Here is a 19,130-nt window from a genome sequence, read left to right on the forward strand (position 1 = left end):
CACACGCAGAAATTGAAGTATTCAAGGTTTTTGCTGGTTTGATGACATGATTTTCCAGTATTTGTTCCAAGCTTCTTTTATAATCATTATTTCTATGAAGTCATTCAACTTGGAAATAATTGCTTGCCAAAACTGAGTTTCTCTGGTGAACCACTCAACACAGCTTTAGTTTTACAAAGAACACCATTCTTTGTATGCTGTTAATCTTGGCTTACAAACACCACATATTATCCTTCCCACTTGAACAGTTCAGCTCCTGTTCTCTTAGTTATACTTTGGAACCATTAGACTTACGGCTGGAATATAAATGTGTGAGTCACCTAGCTGGTGAGTCTTTGAAAACAGATTTTCCAAGTATGGATATATGGACCGTCTGCTCGTGGCAACATCTAGTAGTTATTAAAAATGTGAGGACTTCCCAGTCTGCAAACCTGCCTTATATCAGAAAAATTGTTGGCATTTTATTTCAGAGTTTTGTTACTTAGTCTGATTTTAACTTTGACATTAAGTATCTACGACATTGTGTTCCCAATACTTGACACAGAAGTTATTCAAGTTAAATTATTCAAATAAATTAGTGCTTCCTGTGAAAATACTAAGCGCTTAATTCTCATTTTTATTTGCTCCTTTAATCTTATCTCATTTAAGGTTGCACTTCTGAAAAGCTATTAACAGAAGGTCGTAACATGAAAATTTGACCAATAAATTAAAAATCCAGGTATTCAGTGGATTATTCTACAGAATACAAAATAATTTCGCTATCAGTTAATTTTTCTAACCAAAATGACTTAAAGACCACCAAAATGGAACATTGTGTTGACAAAGCATGGGCCTGACTTAATAAAACAAATCACAAACTGACTATATGGCCACTATGGCAAAGCAAATTAAAATTGTTTTCCTGTTTCCTGTTCACAATGAAATATCTGAAGGCAATGGATTTTCCCTTGTCTAATCCTAGTGAAGTTATCTCTCCATGTCTTCCAAATTCAGAGAAACTGGGTCATGGATAATTACCAGGCAGGACATGACTGTAAAGGTGTTTTGCCTGTGAGAATTCTGTATGAAAATGAAAGTACCTTATACTGAAAATATAATACATCAAATGAATGATGCTGATCCATCGAATTAGAATAAGGTCATTGAAAAGGAAAATTTCTACGATAGAAAATTTGTGAAAATGTTAGAATTCATAACTTAAATGTGCATACTTTTGAACATCTGATATTAAATACCTCATAGATTTATGAATGATTTACAATATTTTTTCAGCAGAAAAATATACTGTGAACCTGTCAAGATTTGAGCGTTCATGAGAAATGAAAGGCATGACAAAAAATATATATTTTATATTCAAACTGATTTTATCAACACAAGAAAATTTGCTCAATTATATATGGCTCTATTTCTACCTTCCAGAAAATTTTCTGACAATCATACAAGTGAATTTTTTGCTCTAATATATATTTCTTTCCAAGTATACTTAACATTTATCTAATACACAAAGGGTGATGGGAAATTTGGACTTTATGAATTTCTACACATACACATATGCACATTGAAAATTCAGTGTCTAATTAAAAAATAGAAATAATGCAGGAAAGCCTGTTTTAACATACCTTGCAACTACTGAAAACTAAACAAAAACCAAAATAGAGTATCAAACCCTTCACTACTCCTCTTTCTACTTGTGTGATTAGACAATAGGAAAAAGGAGAGCCTACACTATATCTCCTCTCTGTGCCTTTTAAGATAGAAAGTTAAAAAAGACACTTAATATTCTTTCTTTTATTGTTCATATAACTCAGCTGCAGAAGATAGAAAGGATTTGGGAGATAATTTGAAACAAAATATAGTTAAAAAATTTTTTACACAAAATGAACATGTCATATCAAGCTATGTTTTCTAAATAACATATACTTTATAAAAGAGAAAATGAACTGAAGACTTGTAATTTAGAAACCTGTTAAAGAGTCCACACAGTAGAGAAGACACAAAGTCAAACCACATCAGTGAAGCCACTTTTATTTTTATTTTTTCCACATAGATAACTTCATGTCAGCTACAAAAATCATGAAATTAAGAAATGATCATGAAACTGCAAACTCAAAACCACTGGAGTGATAAACAGGTTCCCCCCAGAGGACTGTTAAAAAAACAATAACCAGAATAGCATGAATTCATATTTAAGTATTAAACATGTCATATATTTTAAAATAATAAATATATAACAGCAGTAGAGAAACTAATAGCATAAACAGCATGGAGTATATTTTATTTTTTAAGACAGATGAAATTTCTAGGCACAGTTTTAGGCATTAAAGAGGACACAGAGGCATAGGTTAGTGTGTGCTGCTCTGTACAAAAATACAGTCTGAATAAATTACATTGCTAGCCATACAATTAGACGTCACTTACCAGTCAGTTCATTGCATGTTTAATAATATACAGGTACATGCTAATCCATATATATCATTTATATTTCAAACACATAGGTCTCTCTATATTTATGTCTTTAAAATTTACATGTTGAACTTACAAAAAGCTAAATTGTTGTGCAAGAAATCCAAATAACTAGCCCTGCTGAGTACTTTATGCTATATGTATGTATGTATATCTCTCTCTCTCTCTCTAAGATAAACAATGGGATTGTAGTTAATAGTTTGGCTTGTAAGAAAACATTAAACAAACCTAAAGCTGCAAAGACATAATGTTATTGTGAGTGAAAAATTCACTTGTGTTGATTCTGATAGACAAAACAGTATTTTGGATGAGCAATGACAACTTTCATGTTATATTGAACTTGTTAGTAATGAAACACTTTCAAATATTAGTGATGGTAGAAATATAGCATAGGGCTCTTCACTGGGAAGGGGAAAAAAGTTATATAAGAAATCTACTTCTCAGTAAACAGCAAATATGTGTGCCTTAGCTTATACTATATTCTGTCACTTTCCAGCTTTTCATATTGACAGAGAATGAAAACTTTGTAAGACTCAAGATATGATATTGTTCTAACAGCACACTGCATCCTCTACTAGGACTAAGAAAAGTGCCTCATTGATGTCAGCACCAAAGTACTGTTTGTCCATTATTCAGGAATAAAGAGATTCTCTCCCAGTAAAGAGTGTTTAGTAGCTGAAATCCCTTTCCAACAAATACCGTTATTTCTCATGCTGCTCTGATAATATGCAATTAACAGCAAGATAGTCTGGCCCAGATTTTACTATTTCTCAAGAAAATTGCTTCAAAAGATTCTATAATAGTAATATCTTTCTGGAAAATTTCCACTCATAGTTTCTTATGATTCTATACAGAATTATATACTTTTATAAAGGTTTCTCTCTAGGATGCATTTAATCATTTTTGTCTGTCATCGCTAAAATAAGAATAAGCCTGGTTTTTCAAATTTACTTTGTGATTCCATAGAAAAGTCACAAGATAAGAGGGTTTTTTTAAGCCTTTGAATAATAAAATAGTTTTGTTTTTTTCCTGTTGTTTTGGCAACAGTTCTTAAGACAAGCTGAAAGCAGAACTCTGCTTTGGGAGGTAAAGCAAATTATTAAATACTATTGATGTGGTCCTGCTCTTAACAGATTTTGCAATATAACAGAACACAGGTACATTTTAAATGATTTCTCCAATGCTTCTTTCTGCAAGAGGGCCAAATAGTGTCTTTGTTAACAAAAATAATTATTTATAATTTTTATATTAGAACTGTATATTTGATATAAAAATATGTTTACAATTAAACTAACCAAATTTGTATATTAAACAGGATTAACACAAGTTTGCAGTGTAAGACTCGTTGCAAGCTTATTCCCTATTATTGATAGTTCCTTCCATTTGACCAGTCAATAAATGATTCCCTTACTATAAATCCATCATAATTGTGTGCACAAATCAGTTAGCCCATTAGTTAACTTCAGAGGACCAGGTGATAACCAGATGAATTCTACTCCTCTATTGACATTTAGACATTTATATAAATCTATCACTATTCCTTTATTTTTTAATGAAGACATTTAAAATACTTGGAAAAAAAAGCAGCCTTCTATTTTAATGAATTTTAAACAAAATGATCATCCTAATTGCTACTCTCTTTTGAACTACAGGGCTTACAGAAGAATCATTAATTTTCAGATTAACACCATTTCAGTTTTTCTTCTTATACAATTCTATTAACACTTTCCAGTGAAACAGTAGAGAACATAGAGCAAAAGCTTTAGGGTATATGCACTTTTGTATGGTAAATAAGTGTGAATACCGATCTAAGCCTCTTAAAAATGTGTACAAGGTTAGTGTTCAAATCACTTCACTAGAGCAAACATTTATTTTATGTGCAAAAGGCAAATGCATGTGTAGGGCTAGGGAATAACTTATTACCATTTATACTAATGGTTCACCTTCTATAAAAATATTTAAGCTTGTTACATATGCACAACTGTTTGCTGTAATGTTTGGTAAGTGATTTAAAGGGTACTTAGGACAAAAGCAACTCATGCATATTTCTTTCTAGTTGCCCCAAGGAAAGTAGAGACTCAATTTTTCCTCATTCTAGATATGGCTGAGGCAAAATTTCTAACCACATAATGAAAAGCACATGTCTCCAAGTCTTGACTTCCTTCCCAGGGAGATGCTGATTGCCAAAGCATAACCTCCCTTTAAAACAAGTATTCTTGAAGGTGGAATATGTATCATTAACCAGTTACATTCAGAACCCCCATTAGATGCTGAAGGGAAGTTCACTTTTCAAGAGTTCACTCAAGCAAATAACCAACGGCCAATGTAGTCACTGGGTGGGATAAGCAGGCGATAAGGACTCTAACAGAGGAATCCTTGTCAGCACAATGGAGCTTCTAAACGTTGCTTATGCCAGCTGCTCCCCTGCAGGCAATAGAAGATTCAGGCATTTCTCATTCCAACTAGTTTCTCACAATGGTTGCTGTCATATAGACCCTTCACTTGTCAAGAAATGTGACATGAACATATTGGAAGTTTGCAGCATTTGCCTATGTCTAATCAGCTCTCTTAATTTGTGCAGGTCCCTAAAATGGATGTAAAAGCTGGTTATGATGTTGACAGCCAAAAGGCAAAAGATATTAAATCAACTGAGCAAACTGCTTGATGCTCCACAAGTGTTTTAGAAAATAGTGACTTAGAAAAGATGCAGATGTAATCCTTTTGTTGGATGGTTGATTTTTTTTAAAATTTTAGACTATTGGTTCTAGTAGTAGTCTTCGTAGTTCTTAGGGTTCAGGCAATAAAGGATGGCACCCCCAAACGAAAATATAGTTGCACCCCAGGCCAAGCCATAACCCCAATTGAACTCATGGTAAATTTTCAAGCTCACAGTTTCAATGAACTTGATTGGGTAAAGGACCAGGCTGCAAACCTGTAAAACAACTAAAAAAAAAGCAAATCAAAATTAGGAAAATGTTATTTACAGGAAATAAAATGATATACAAATATACATATGTATGAGAATTACACTTTAATCAAATAAACAAAAAAGCCAAAAACTTTGAAGCATTGCTTATTCTAGATGGTACACTTTAAAATATTGACAACTTTTTCTGTTTAACACTATTTCACAGTACAGTAAGAATTACTCTATTAATAATTAGCAAATCACTATAATAGTATTTGATGAAATAATTAGTGTAATATAATTTATATGAGCATACAAAATAATGGTTCTCACTTTACAAACACATGTATAATTATCACTATTATGGCAAGTAGTACTAGTTTAGCTAAACTGTTTCACTATACAACACCTGTAAATAGCTTCCCAAGAATAGTGACCCCAAATAGCAGCTAAAAACCCTTGTTATTTATTTATACTCTTGAGAAATTGGGGACTTTGAATTCATCTGTACTGATGAAACCGGTGTACCTGTGATTCAAGATGTGCTTTTGTTGCTGTCACTTCTCAATATCATCTAACTCAGCCCAATATTCCAAGTCCTACCTTGATGTCCTTACTCTGATCAAAAACTATTTTTATTCTTTTCTTTTCATCCAGTCCATACCTCTCATCTTTTAAAATGGGTTCAAAAGTCATCTTTGTCAAGAAGCCACACCAACTTACACCCTTATTAGATATAACAGGTATAAATATATTATATATTTATTCCTCACCTACTTTCAAAAAAGAATTAAGTCTATGAAGGCATGGGAGGTAATCGTACTAGAAAACCTAAGTTAATGATGTCTACCACAATAGGGCACAAAACTTAGCTCTTACTTCTTAGTTAAATCTTAGTTCTTAGGCAGGGCTAAAGGGGAAATGTGATGAGTCATACTTAATAAAATAAAAGAAACCAGTTAATCGGGAAGGGGGAGGTGCTTTTTAAAAAAATATCTAAAATGCAGTCGGTATTTATCCAGTGGATATTTATATGGGAGACACTGGATTATATATGAGGTGATGTCTTCCATTCAAAATCATAACTTTCTATTGGATCAACTATTATATAATTTCTTTTTCTTTTTTTTTTGGCCACGCCGCACGGTTTGTGGGATCCCCGACCAGGGATTGAACCCATGCCCCCTGCAGTGGAAGCACAGAGTCCTAACCACTGGACCACCAGGGAATTCCCTTCTATTTTATTTAAATCAATTTAATGAGAATTTATGGGATGCATCTGCCTTATTCTCTACTATATGATGGCTTCCACCCTCAAGAGACAATCTTCACCCTGAAAAATCTGAGATATAGTAATATGTGACAGGGATTGGCAAACTACCAAATCTGGCCTGCTTTTTGTTTTTGAAAAAAAGTTATACTGGAACACAGCCAGGCTCATTCATTTATGTACTGTTCACACTACCATGGCACAGTTGAGTAGCTGCAACAGAAACCATGTGGCTCACAAAGCCAGAAGTATTTACTATCTGGCCTTTTATAAAAAAAAAAAAAGTTTACCAACCCCTGATATATAACGTAAATTTTGGGTTAAAATAATTATTATTTAACTCATCTTAAAAATACCATAAATTCCAAAAATGTGAATGATTAAGGTGTAGGAGACAAGAATAAACTTTGACACAGTAAAAATGATACAGCTTATTACATTTTTTGAAAACAGCAAGAGGATGGATAGTGTGTTTAATTAAACTGGAATTTCCTGCTTTAAAATCTACTCTCATCTATTCTCAGTACCTGTAAAATATCATTAATACCAATATGACTAATGTTCCTAGAAAGTCTACATTAACAGTCATCTATCTCTGGCATAAGACTGATGAACTACAGAAAACTCATGAGGGGGCATGATTCCTCAAAATTATTACTTTCGATAACGCTCAGACTAGGGGTGAAATGACCTTTCTGGAAGCAGATATAAGAATTCCAAACATTTTTGCCATGTAGCTCAACACTGCTCTGGGCCAGCACTAGCCTACCATACTTCCACATTACTACTGACAGTGGATGGATAAGTAGGTCCATATAACAGGAGAATCTCTCAACATTCAAAACAGAAATCACACGTTGTTTATAGTTTAAAAATCTCAGAAAAAGTTTTAAGTCGTTGTTAGAACAATTAACAGCATATTATATAATCCACACTTCTATTTCCAGCCAGTAAGTGCTAAATGTGTATTAATTTAAAAACTGGCTGGCTCTGTGCCTTTGTGATGGAAAGGGTGCTTTCATGTTTTAAATGTCTTAACAAGAAGTCAATTACTATCAACCATGAACTACAGAAAAAAAAAATCCAAAGTTACTAAGTAAATTAAAAAGAAAAGCATTTTTCTCCTTTGGTTTCTATACTCTGGTCACTAGTCAAGTCATGACTGATCTTGCCAGGATATGACTGAAATATGAATGTGAATTAGAAACAGTAAAATTCATTTACTCATTCAACAAATACTTGAATGTTTCTAAAGTGACACAGTTTAAGGCACTGGTAACACAAGTTGCTACCCTCATGGCTAGGCACACCATTATCAGTAAATAAATATAGAATACGGCAGGTATTGCTAAGAGACGTGAAAATACAAGAAAGCAAGAAAACAAGACAGAGGGATGCAGGCTGCTCTTTTAGATGAGAGCTGAAGAAGGCCTCTCTGGGGAGGAGTCATTAAAGCACAGACCTGAATGAAGTGAGGGGTGTAGGTCAATGTAGTGGGAAGTGAGCGATCTTGGGTAGAGGGCACAGGCAGTGCAAAACTGATGCAGGAGCACACTGGGTACAGTGGAACATCAGTAAGGATGCTGTGGATGCAGTACAGCGGTACAGAGAGCAAGGAAGGGAACAGCATGAGATGAGATAGAAAAGACAGCCAGAGGCTCATTCAGGAATGGCCTTGTGAACCATGGTCAGGGGTCTGGATTTCATTCTAAATGTGATGAGCAACTGCAAGAGGAATGTGAACAGAGAAGTAAAAACTGATCTGAATTATATTCTAAAAGGATTACACTGCTTCTTTTGTGAATCAGCCAGTTCCTGGAGTGAGGTGTTCACCTATCCTGCTTTTAATATTCATTTCAATGTGTTTTATTTAGCAAATATTTGGTCTTCATGGTATAATATAATGATATAGTTTCCCTCTAGTGGGAAAAGTAGAAACACGACTCCATTAGGCTCCATTGGCTTCCTTCTCTCTCTTGAGCAGCTTTCTTAGAGATGGAACTTTATTGTGTTGTTTGCCAGATGAAAATAACCCTAAAATGCTTTATGCTTCTGAATTATTTTAATCCCTTTGGAATCACTGAGAAAAATGCATGTAATAGCAAAATTGAGAAAAAAATATAATCTTGCATTTGTAAATAATTTTCTTCATTTAATATAATATATAGATGCAGGTTAAAATGTTTCCTTGCCTTTCACAGATGCTGCAAAGGAAACTAACAAACACACCTAGAGTCCAGAACTCAAGAAAATAACACCATACTATGTTTCTACTTTACCACCAATCGATGAAACATAACAGGCATTGGCTGTGGTATTTTCTATGCTCTATCTCAGAGGCATAAGTAAAGTTGTATAGCGTTTTAGAATTTGAAGGGAATTTGAGGTTCATTTTATTCCCCCTCCCTACTTTTTGGAAAAGAGGCAACAAAACTACCAGCCATGAAATTGTGCAGACAGAAACATGACAAGAACTTAGAGGTTCTTGTGTTATTTCTAGTTTTCTTTAAGGGGATATTTTTCAATGTTTTCAATATTGAAATATTCAAAATATTCAATATTCAAATAGTCAATATTTTCTAACATGGGGATATTTCAATATTTCAACAAACATTTATTGGATACCCACTGCATTCTAGGTGAAAGAGGTAAGACAGATAGGACACGGCCCTTGTCCTCTGATATTTCATACTCTATCGTGGAGACAGACACACAGATACAAACAAATGTGTTCAACAGTAGTAGTAGAGGCATGTTCACTTATAATCCGTTCATCATGTTTATTGAGCTCTAATGATATTTCAAGTACCACTTCTGCCTGCAGAAAGAAGGGAGGGCTTCAGAGACGAAGCACTATTTGAACTGGTTCTTGAAGGATGGACAGTACTCGGTCAGAAGAGAAACATGAAAATACCTCTAGGAAGAAGAAGCAGTTTCCATAAAGCTTGGAGATATAAAAGGCTGTGCCCATAGAAAACTCACATGGGTAGAATGAAGGGCACAGTCACATGGAGATGTTTGGTTTAGACTATAAAAGACTTATTAGCATGTCATAAAAATACAGACTGGTTTCTATAGGGAGACATTTCAGAGGTTATTTGAATTGTAGATGCTGTTGGTACGCTTTCCATATACTCTCTTCCTCATAATTTCAGTATATGTCAGCCTGACTTTCGATTGTCAGCACCTGCACTTCTTTGCCTGACTTTTCCTCTGGCCACAAAAGCTACTTTGCCTGACTCCGAGGCAGGTACAGTGTTCTGGGAAATTACCATTGCTGTTTCCCCATCATCACCAACAGCCCTTACCAATGACTATCAGCATTTGCTTTATAAATACTCCAATTCCCTAGTCCTTCCAGTGAGGTAACTCTGAGGGGTGTGTTCTGCACTGGTTTCCAAAATTTTTCCAGGAAGATTAAGCTCCAGGTGCTTACAGTGACCACTGGTTTGATAATGTACTCTTTATTGGCTGCCTTCTCTTCCCTGTCTCACTTTCTTTCCATATCCCTTCTTTTATCTCCCAGATTAAGTACTTGCACTTGATTCCTTGCTTCAGATTCTGCCTCTGGGGAAACCAAAGGAACAAGTGGCAAGACCAGATTTGTATTTCAGAACTACATCTCATGTGTTTGTATGCAAGACAGCCTAAAAGGGAGGAGACTGGAGGAGGACAGGCCCCTAGGAGGTTAGTCAGTGCATGGATTCCTGTGCACAGTGATGACTAAGGTTAACATCAGTGGGAAAGGTCAGGGAAAGTAAAGACTATAAAAGAAAAACTGAGTAACTGGATTCCAGGAAAGGGAAAGGAAGGAGTCACATAGACAGTTTAACTCAGACGTTACCACAGAAAAATAAATTAGGGGGAAGTTCAAATTTGGGAACTGAGATGTTGCACTTGAGGAAGAGTTATATCCTCAACTAACTCAGTAATGGTGGTGTATAAAAAGAAACTACAGACTTAGAAGATAATTTAAAGACAGAATTGATAGGACTATCCAGCCAAGTCCCCTAAATATCAAATTTACATAAAGGAAACAATATTTGTAGAATAAAAAACATTTGCCCATGAAAGGTTAACATGAAGCTATCAATTTCTCTCCTTTTTAATTTAATCTATAACTACTTAAAATTAAGCAGTACATATGAAATGAATTTTGATGGTGATACTGTAAACTGTTCTAACCAAAGGGTAGTTTGATATGGATAAAGATCTGTGAATAGAACTCCTTTTTAGTTTGAAATATAAGCTGGACACTGATTTTTCTGTCAAAATCTAGACTTGAAATACCTCCAGCCATCTCCTTGTGCCTGACAGGATGGAGAGGAGGGCTGCAATACACAAGCCTCTAATCAGAGATGGAAAGCAGGTGCAGGACCCCCTCCCAAAATATCCCCATTCTGCATAAATAATCATTTAGAGGAGGCTTTCTGCAGATATAACAGAAAGGAACATCCTCAATAATACAATTAGTGGGGATTCTGTCATTTAAAATCTGAATTATGAAAGACTCAGATTTTTCTGCAACTTGTCTTAAAGGCCATGGGGGAGAAAAAGGAAACAATCATCCTAAGTCCCAGTGGGGCATAAAAAGATCTGCAAAACCATACAATAAGAGAAAAGGACCCAGAAAAAGGCAACCCCTCTAATTTCACCAAGTCTTTAGTGAGAACTAGATGTCAGGTATCAGAATCTCCTCATGCATTATCTGTCATTGTCAGTTACACAATAAAAAACATGCTATAGTCAACTGTACTGGACATGTGCACAGTTTTCATGATGTACTATGTTTCAGTCATGCTGTACTGATCAGTTTGTGGTCTTTGTGACACCTTGAGTTGCTGCCATCCTTCAGGTGTTGCTCCCAAGAGATGGAGTAACTGGAGTTACAGGATGGACTCCAACTGCAGTACACAGTTGGCAGCTGAATTAAAAATTCAAGGCTGGGGCTTCCCTGGTGGCGCAGTGTTTGGGAGTCCGCCTGCTGATGCAGGGGACACGGGTTGGTGCCCCGGTCCAGGAAGATCCCACATGCCGCGGAGCGGCTGAGCCCGTGAGCCATGGCCGCTGGGCCTGAGCGCCCGGAGCCTATGCTCTGCAACGGGAGAGTCCACAACAGTGAGAGGCCCGCGTACCGCAAAAAAAAAAAAAAAAAAAAAAAAAAATTCAAGGCTGATTCGGCTTTTATTTTTCTATGTGTTATATGTACCCAAGTACAGATAACTCCTGAAACCTCACTTGGGCTCTCAAATTAGAGAGCTGCCCTGAATTGAAACCCTGGCTCTGCAACTTACTAGCTGGACAACACCAGACAATTACTTAACCTTTCTGAGGCTGCTTCTTCACTGATAATATGAGGAAAATAAATACCTAATCTTAAGACTGTTATAGCAGAGATAGCAGTGTGCTACAGGTCTAGCAGTATGACACATGGTAGGTGCTCAGTTAATTATTATTATCATCAACAGTATCATTATAGATAACATCTTATTCTGAAGTCTAAATTTGTAGGACCGAAGGTAGAAGAGTTGTGGAACATAGGACAATGTTTTAGATGGGTTGCAGCGATGGCTGCCTCTTAGATCTTCTAGCAATTATTCAAGCAGGTAGCAAACCCACCCTAAATCAAGGACCTCAGAGAAAAAGAGAAGACAAGAAAACCTCTAAAATTTGTCTGGCTGTGTTTATAAGACTTAATCATCAGCTTTTAGTAAAAACCCTTTAAGAGTATATTATCAAACACCAAGATAGTGAAGTTGCATACTATAGGCACCCAACATACATTTGTTAAATAAATGAATGAAAATATGGATATATGAAAAATAATCTTTACAACTGTTACTTTTTTGAGCTGTTTTGGTCTTAGATTTGTGGTCACAGGGAATTTGCTGCTTCATAAATTGCCAACAGAGAAATGGTTTAAGAAAAAACAAATTACAGTTAGCTAGCTGTTTTCATGCCTGTTTTTCCCTATCAGATTATAAACCACATTCCTCAGTCTTCTTTCCGTCATTCACTCAGCTATTTACTGAGTGCCCCAGAGTACCAGGCACTGCATATGGTACTGAATTAATGATGTAGTTCTGCATAGAAATGTTTCCAAGTGGTAGTGCTATGTCTGTTTTGATTTTATGTACTGCAAGTTTCAGCAGAAGCAAAAAAAAAAAAGAATATTTCTTAGTTGAGATAAGTATCATTCCCTATGTGTGTGAATACCAAGATAAAGCCTAATATTATTTGGAGAAGAAAATATTGTGAGAAAAGTGGAGAAATACAGACCATTTTCAAGCAGACCAGGATGAGTAAAAAGGGAAAATAGTCCCAAATACACATTTACAAAGAATCACTAAACTGGTGAGACAAGCCAACCACTCGAATAAGTATGTTTCCTAAGAAGCAAGCAAGATAAACAACCATGATTTTTAGCTAGCATTGTTTCAAGTAGGCAGATTTTCCAACTTTGTTAATCTTACATCCAAATCATAAATGGATTATTATGTTTAATAAATATCTTTTCCAGAAGTCAGCTACAGGCAACTCTTTAATGGCTTTTGCAGATGGGAGAGAGAAATTTTTTCATGACATGTTTCAAATAACCAGTAAGTTTTACCTTGCTTATATGCAAAGTGAACGCTAAACTAATGGTTATTTCAAGAAAAGCTTCCATAAGCAGTCTCAAAAGAGAATGAGTAAAATTAAATCTCAGCACATGTACAGTTTTAAAATGTAGCAGTATAATGCTCATTTTCGGTCTCGGCAGGTAGAATAATACTGTATGAATGTTGCTTTAGGGATTCGTCTCGTTATTTTATAATTTACTAATATTTGTGGCAGCGAGAGTTAAATCAAAATCTTTTTTTGCCCAAATCCATTACCTTTAACTTATACTCATTTACAATATGTTTTCTGTTACAACCAGTGCTTATTTTCACATTTTCACAAATTTTGCTATACTTGGGAAAAACTATAGAACTTTTTAAGAAAAAACTGGAACTTCCAGTTATTTCTGTAAGAATGTTTATAATAGGTGCTTTAAACAACAGATTTCTTTATAGATTCTGCATATGCCATTATAGAGTAAGTTAAAGGCTAAATGGGATAGTAACTAGGTAGCACAATAATACTGGATATTTATAAGAGAATGTCTAGACTGTCTCTATATCTTCATAAATCAGAAATATGAGTATTCTAAAAATTATTCAAAACATAATTCCAGTTTTAAAGAACTGTATATCATTTCAGAAAAATTTATCAAGAAATTCTATTATAATTGACTCTAATCACTATGTTAATAAATCCTAGCTGCAAAGATAAACTTATACTATAATTAAAATATCTAAGTTATTTCATTGTAAAAATAGGAAAAGAGGCGTGGCAAATCCATGAACTGAGAAATAAACTGCAGAATGGTGGAATCTTTAGGAGAATCTTCATGTTATACTAAATTATTCACAATAGAGACCTTTATTACATGAGATCAACAATATAATGATATTGTGGCCACCGCCTAAGACTTCAAAATATTTTTTGTAATAGTGTTTTCTACTCTATTAGAAAGTATCTGTCATGCTATTTAGCCAGTTTTATAGGTCTCAATATAATGTCCAGTCCATAATAGGTACCCAATAAAGAGTGAATGAATGAATGAGGGATCCAGTAGTGAATGAACCACCCGTTTAGGATTCAGTAGCCTCCTAGCCCCAGGTCCACCAGTAACTACTATGTGATCTTGAGCACATCACTTAAGAGATTTTAATTAGATCTATTTCTACATTCTTTCAGCCCTGTGGACCGTTGTTTTTATGACCCTTGCATTCTGACCAGTCTTCATGGGTATAAGAAGATGAACACAAACAGCAGGGGGCAGCAGAACACTTCTGATTTTATAATTTTAGACCAAATGACCCTTCAAATCCTGAGAAATTTCATCTATTCCCATCTTTAAACAGCTTTAAAAAATCCATCTAACAGGCTAGATGGTTCTCTCAGTGTCTTCATTGTTGACAGTCACAGGGGCTTATTTTGCAGTCTTCAAATCAGATATGACTGACAGGATAAATTGAAGGCACCAACAAGAATATTTCAGTTTCAGTCATTTATAAGAATATTTAAGGAGATCCTTATAAATGAAACTTAAATTCATATCAAATAATGTACTGGGCTTTTAGTCTTATAAGCCCCTTTTCTAAATAGCTCCCTGACTTTTAGTAAAAGTTCCATTTTACCTGGGTTGATATTTTAATCCAAGCTGTGCTTCATAGAAAGATGGGTTGCTAAATTAATGAATATGCCATTGAACTCAAACGATTGAGTTGTCTGACGGGTCACGTTAAACATTATGATTTTTCAGTATAACCATGTTTATTTCAAAACAGATTTATACCTTTAAGAGTACACATATTGGAATTTTTTTTCAGTTTTATGTCAGAAAAAAACAATTTTGCCTTAAGATCACCAAGGGGGCAGTAAAAGGAGGAAAAAAATACTGGATGTGAAGAAAGACTGTTGGTAAACACATCTGCTGCAATTCCTAAGGCAACAGCCCTTGTCAAGAGCCATTATTTATTCGTGTTTTAGTTCGAAGTTTAGAAATTGCCACTGTGCTCTGTGAAATGCTTAACACATTGAAAACTGATACTATGATAAACCTGTAGCCAATTTACCTTAAAATATAACAAATGCCTCTTGATCTGTAGGTAATACAGCAGCCACATTACTGTTTCTGCATGAGAAGGGAGGATGGTAGAAAGGTTCATGAAACTTTAATGTTTGAAAGTAATGAATATATTTACCTGCTGCAAAAAGCATGACAGCAACAGGTCTGTAGAAGCGCCTTCGAGATCCCACGCAGATGGAAATCAAACCCACCAGGAATGCAATGAGAATGATGGCAGCACCGCCCAAGAGTAAAGCCAGAGTAGCAATCTGCCAATCTGGAAAGAAAAAAGAAAGGCATTGCTTTTTTCAAGCAGTACACTATGCTCAGCCGCAGTCACCTTGCTGCAGCTAAATAGACGTGATTTTACTGCATACCAAGCATCCTTTGGGATTTGAGATGTTTTGCAACAAAAATTACTACAAATGTCCTTATTCAGAAAAGTCTCCTACACTAAGCTAAACACAGTTGGGTTTTTTTTTAAATCTTTTTTATCCATGTACCCAAATCTCACTTATCCTTCCAGACCCACCTTGAAATCTTCGCTAAGCACAGTTTTTAGACCACAGGTTTGCCATGCTTTTCTTCCAAGGACTCTATTAAGCATTCATGCTAAATTGGTGCCCCCTGCACAACCTATTGTCATTATTATTATTATTTAATTTTCTATTGAACTGTAAAGTTCACAAATCATAAGTATAGAAAGTAGAGGACTTGATGAATTTCATGTATATTTACACACCCACGTAACCACCACCCAGATTAAGATAGAGAACATTTCTATCACCCAGAAAGTTCCCTCATGCCCCTCCCGAGTCAATTATCACCCTTCTACCCAGGCTACGTACGAACCAACATTATTTACGTATTAGATTTGCCTTTTCTTAAACTTTATATAAATGGTATCAATTCTTTGATGTCTGGCTTTTAAGTCTGTATTTATTTTCTGTCTGGCTTTTATGTCTCTGATATTCAACCACGTTGATGCATGTGGCTGTAGTACATACTCTTTTTTTTATTGCTGTGCTTTCTTAGAAAGCCTTCCTTTGCACACACACACGAAAAACCCAACTTTTTAATTGCCTTTCTCTCCCTCCCCCGCCCCCAACTAAAACAACTCCCCCAGCAAATTAGCATCAGGAAGATTTGTTGTTTGTTTTTTCCTCTTCTCTTTCCTTTCATTCTAATCTTACTGTTGTATTTACCACCATAGGGATGGTTTCTGAAAGTAAGTATTCCCAGGGTGCCAGAATGGACTCTAAGTGGCTCCTTGGCTCCTTTCTTCATTCACACGCGTTAACAGTAAGCATATACTAACCACTTACTATGTGCAGGCTTCTGTACAGATACTTTGAGTCTCCCATGCCCTGAATGAAACCGAAACCTCACTGAAATGTATTTGTTATTTCTTATAAAATAAAGATTTAGAAAGAGTATGACACAAAACTGGCCCATTTTCCATTTTATAAGAGTAGAATGTTCTCTAAGAAGTAAAGTGAATATATAAAAGCACTATCCAGCTTAGGAAGCATCACAGAAAATGACACTGTGGAGAACATTCTTTCGTGGGTTTTGTTTCAAAGTCCCAGGCTGCCTCTTCTGGTCCTCACTTTAATGTATGTGCAAGAAATAAAAATAGACTTTAACCCATGGTTAAATTGCAATGCAGTCTATCCAAAGTCAAGAACTCATGATATTTTGATGCTGCACTCTGAAATTATCCCTCCAGACAGCTCCCAAAGTGCACTCTTTACCACTGCAGGATAAGGGACAAGTAGAGGAACCTACAATGCCCTAAGATTTCCTTCTTTTATTCACACTTGTATAACCCTGCCTCAAGCATCCTCTTCCACATCCTCTCCTCCTAATAAATTCTGGAAATACAGCTGGCACTGAACTAGAACTCGCACAGCATTCAATAAACAAACAAACAAGGGAGAAAACAGAACAAGTCCATACTCCTTAAAATATAAAGATGAATCACAAGAAAGTGGAGAGCATTTTTTTATGCCATCTATTTGTAACAAAGCAATATAACTTCAAACAAAAGTATATCTGGCTTTCAACTAGAGTTTAAAAGGATAGCCATACTGTGGGGTTTTTTTGTTGTTGTTCCATAAAAGCATGTAGCTTTGAATTAAAAAAAACAAAAGAACAATCCTTACATTTGGAAGTCTCTAAATTTTTTTGAAAAAGTTTATGCATAGCACAATTTTATTGCACTTTAACATAATAAAAATCCTTCTGAAAAGTTATAAGTTGAAATTTCTGAATAATAAATCAAATTTTCATTATATCTAAATGTTTGAGGTACAAAAAAAATAATAATAAAATCAATCCATCCAGACATCAATCAAATTCCTGGAGGCTTTAAGAGCCAATGCTGAACATTTTCTTGTTGGAGTATTACTTTCATAAAATGAGTATTGCTTTTAGCAACTTACTCCAATTTATTTTAAATGAATAAGAATTTTGAAAGTATCAATTTTGTTTAAATCAAGATACAACTTATTCACTCACTTTAAAAATATCTTAAAAATAAAAGCACAAGATTGCTTTTTTCCAATCAGCTCTTTCACATAGCCCAAAAGGCATAAAATGCCATACATTTGACTATTTCTACTTTTCAATCCAAAATAAAACAGGAATTTTGATCAATTTTCTCTACTTTAAATATCCTCAAAGAATAGCTAAAATATATGTATTTATTTGCATTTTGTAAAGAACAAGACTAAGAAAAAAATTGGCAAACTTTCCCTCTAAAGGGCCAGATATTAAATATTTTCGGCTTTGTGAGTCATGGTCTCTGTTGCAACTACTCAAGTCTGCCGTGTTGTGTGAAAACAGCCCTAGGCAGTATGTAAATAAAAGGAGCATGGTTGTGTCCCAATAAAACTTTATCTACAAAAACAAGTGGTGGTCTGTCAGGCAATAGTTTGCTGACCCCTGGTCTATACCTCATCTATATCTATATCTATATCTATATCTATATCTATATCTATCTGTCTATCATCTATCTATTGATTGATTGATAGAATGTGTTTTTTTTTAATTTATTTATTTATTTTTGGCTGCATTGGGTCTTCGTTGCTGTGAGCAGGGGGGCTACTCTTCATTGCAGTGCGCAGGCTTCTCATTGCAGTGGCTTCTCTTGCAGAGCATGGGCTCTAGGCACATGGGCTTCAGTAGTTGTGGCACATGGGCTCAGTAGTTGTGGCTCGTGGGCTCTAGAGCACAGGCTCAGTAGTTGTGGCACACAGGCTTAGTTGCTCCTCGGCATGTGGGATCTTCCCAGACCAGGGATCAAACCCGTGTCCCCTGCACTGGCAGGGGGATTCTTAACTACTGCGCCCCGCAAGGAAGTCCTCATGTACCATTTTAAAATGTTGAATTTTCTTTTAGGTAAAGGCCTCTCAGACAATAATAATTTCATAATGAAGGCAATTTGATTAATGAGTAATACAGGAGTGGAAAGTGATGCATATCCAGCATAACAATAGAAAACTGCAAAAAAAAAATCCTAATTTCACATGTTGAATTTCCTTAAAATAGTAATACTTTATTTCATACCGAAAGCCAATAAAATGCAATAGAAGCTACAGGAGAATAACAAGTATTAAAAGGGACTAGAACCTAATTAGGAGGGGAACCTCTTGTAGCAAAGGAAATAGTTCTAAAAAGTAGATGAATACAACCAGTTCTGATTTTCTTCTATATGTCCTGTATTTAATTTTAAGTATTGAGGCTGTGGCTAATGAGAAAGTCACTTTAGACATAAAGTCAAAAAGGAGCACCAGTCACCAGCATCTCCACAGTTATGATATTGCTACCCT

At 35.3% G+C, this 19,130-nt stretch overlaps 1 protein-coding gene across 1 annotated transcript in view; it reads right to left on the bottom strand.

Moving 5' to 3' along the window:
• Positions 1–2,013: 2,013 nt before the first annotated feature.
• LOC309839843 (transmembrane protein 47) overlaps positions 2,014–19,130 on the bottom strand; it is a 29,304-nt gene continuing 12,187 nt past the window's right edge. The window contains exons 2-3 of the mRNA XM_082681804.1: positions 15,434–15,574; positions 2,014–5,406 (exon numbers count right to left, since the gene is read on the bottom strand). Coding sequence (XP_082537930.1) covers positions 5,228–5,406; positions 15,434–15,574 — 320 coding nt within the window. The 3' untranslated portion in view covers positions 2,014–5,227. The remainder of the gene's footprint in view (positions 5,407–15,433; positions 15,575–19,130) is intronic.

This window comes from Grampus griseus, assembly GCF_964374135.1.
Source record: "Grampus griseus genome assembly, chromosome: X".
NCBI classification, from domain to species: Eukaryota; Metazoa; Chordata; class Mammalia; order Artiodactyla; family Delphinidae; genus Grampus; species Grampus griseus.